The sequence below is a fragment of the Globicephala melas genome, chromosome X (assembly GCF_963455315.2).
Source record: "Globicephala melas chromosome X, mGloMel1.2, whole genome shotgun sequence".
Classification (NCBI taxonomy): Eukaryota; Metazoa; Chordata; class Mammalia; order Artiodactyla; family Delphinidae; genus Globicephala; species Globicephala melas.
In genome coordinates, this window is record NC_083335.1 from 104,175,469 (window position 1) to 104,177,867 (window position 2,399).

The 2,399-nt window shown below is 44.1% G+C and overlaps 1 protein-coding gene across 1 annotated transcript; it reads right to left on the reverse strand.

Annotated features, from left to right (window-relative positions):
* Positions 1–1,080: 1,080 nt before the first annotated feature.
* Positions 1,081–2,154, reverse strand: LOC115848453 (melanoma-associated antigen B18-like). The gene has a single exon (XM_030849204.2). The coding sequence runs from the start codon at positions 2,152–2,154 to the stop codon at positions 1,081–1,083; it is 1,074 nt and encodes a 357-aa protein (XP_030705064.1).
* Positions 2,155–2,399: the final 245 nt, after the last annotated feature.

Genomic DNA, 2,399 nt, shown 5'->3' on the forward strand with positions numbered 1-2,399 from the left:
CCTTATTGTTTTCACCCTCCCCCTCCCACGTCTCCCAACCCCATCCCTGTCCCATTACCTCCTTACTCCTTCTTACTTGTCCTTTAGGTCTTAGAGGGTATTTCACCATCTTCTCTATATAATTCCTGCTCCTTGACTGTACAGTTCTAAAGGCAGGGTGTTTTGTATCCTAGTTTCACCATTTATAACACAATAATTTTCAAAGAGCAGATGCTCAATATTTGGAGAATGAATGAGCCAGTGAGTATGAGTTCTAGTTTATAAGTCTTTTATTTCTCCTACATTCTTTAATAAGCGAAGCAAATCCAGTTATGTATTTTTTATTTTCACAGAATAACAGACTAAAATGGATAAGGTAAACCAAGAACTACACAGTTTTTAAACTTTTTTTCTCCTGTATTTTTTTTAACATCTTTATTGGAAGTCTCCTGTATTTTTTGATCCCAGTAATTTTACTGATAAAATTTTTCACATTTCCAAAGAAATGCCTATTACCATGCCATGTTTTATTGTTCTAGTTCAATAAATGCGAAAGGTTTCCCAATTTGTCTTACAAAATAATAAAACTCTTAATCTTAACTCTATTAAGTTAAATCTAATAAATATGTAACTGAGGTCACTAATAAATTTAGATTCTGAAATTATTATACCTTCTATTAAAGAAACAACATTTAAAATATAACAAAAGGAAAGAAAGAGAGAAAGGAAGGGAGGGAGGGAAGGAGGAAAGAGAAGAAAAGAGAAGAAAAAAGAAAAGAAAAGGAAGAGAAAAAATTAAACTCTAAGTTTACCATATAGAATAGGAACACAAAGAGGATATTACACTGTGTTCCCTATAGACCCACCCTGGCCATCCACAACTTAGAATGTTACTGCTCTTTTTCCACAAGGAAAACAATCTTCTCAGACTTCATCATTTGAACTATAACCTAAATAAAAAAGAAAAAAAGGTAAAATTCCAAGTTAGCAACACACAACAGGAACTCAGGGATATACCCTTCTCCAGTCCCACCCTGGCCCTCCACTATTAGAACACCGACACACCTTTTCAACCAAAAAGTGAAGAACCAGCCTTGAACTTCACTTAGCCTGGGAGAAGTTGCTGGCCATGGCCCTGGAGCGTGCACTGGCCACGGCCCTGGAGCGTGCACTGGCCATGGCAGCAGCACGAGCCCTGGCTGCCATTCTTGCTTGGGCTCTCTCTTCCTCGTCTCTCAAAGCTTCTTCATACCAGAATGGGAAGGCACTGGGCACTGTATCATAAATCTTGGCTAAAAACTCCAGGACTTTCATCTTGCTGGTTTCAGCGTGGGCTCGTGGACCCCATAGGAACTCATAGTGCGGAGGATCGCTGTTGGCCACCTGGCGGTACTCCAGGTACTTTAGCTGCACCAGATCTTCAGTGATGACCTTCTTGGGATCCCCATAGATGAAGTGCTTCCTTTCAGCATGTACACCCATCATATTCAGCACTTCCCAGATCTCCTCTTCAGTGGCACAGTTGCCGTTGATGAAGATCACACCCAGCACGATCATCAGGAGCCCGGTCTTGGGCGGGTTCTCTTCTTCATTCATCGTTCCATTGGAGGTGAGGTCTAGTTTGCTGACAAGGGCATAGCAGTGCCTGGTAGGATCCACTTCCTTCAGATCAAGACCAAAGGCCAGCTCCATGTGCTCAGAGGCTCTCTTGAGGATCTCATTGAAACGATACTTGTACTTTTTGATAACAAACTTCAGCATCTCTGACTTAGTAATTGGCTCTTTTTTTTGATACTTATGCAGCAGGTAATGCACCAACAAAGCCACGTTCATGTGTAGAGGATCTCTGCGTAAGTCCTCAATGCCCTTGGAGGATTTTGAGCTTTCCTTCTTTTGGCTGTTGGTACCTTCATCTGAATTGGTGCATGAAACAGCTGCATTAGCATTGGTGGTTCCCTGAGGTTCCTCAGGAGTGCTAGGTGTCCCAGCAGCAGGCATATTCTGAGGCCTGTCCTCAAAGGGAGGACAGACAGAGGAAGGGGACTCTCCTGCTGCTGCTGCTGCTGCTGCCGCCACCGCCCCAGTGGCCTGAGCATCCTCCAGACTCTGGGTCTCAGCATGGGCCTGGCGGCGTTTCTCACGGGCACGGAGCTTACTCTTCTGACCTCGAGGCATGATGACTGGTCAGGGACTGCAGGCAGCTGTTTAATCTGCGAAGGTTGATGAGAGGTCACCGAAGAAGACAGAGGAAGAGACGGTGTGTATAGCCTCAATGGGGAGATTCTTCTACCTTGTTTCCAAGAAAAGCTGCCTCTGCTTTTCCCCTTAAGGGTACTGTTTTAGGAACCCACGAGACAAGGGCTGGCAGGACTCTGTGGACCTCCTCTGTTCTGCATGAGCTTGTCACCTCAGTTCTAACC

Excerpts from the sequence above, each read along its gene's own strand:
- LOC115848453 (XM_030849204.2), bottom strand. The coding sequence starts at position 2,154 with ATGCCTCGAGGTCAGAAGAGTAAGCTCCGTGCCCGTGAGAAACGCCGC.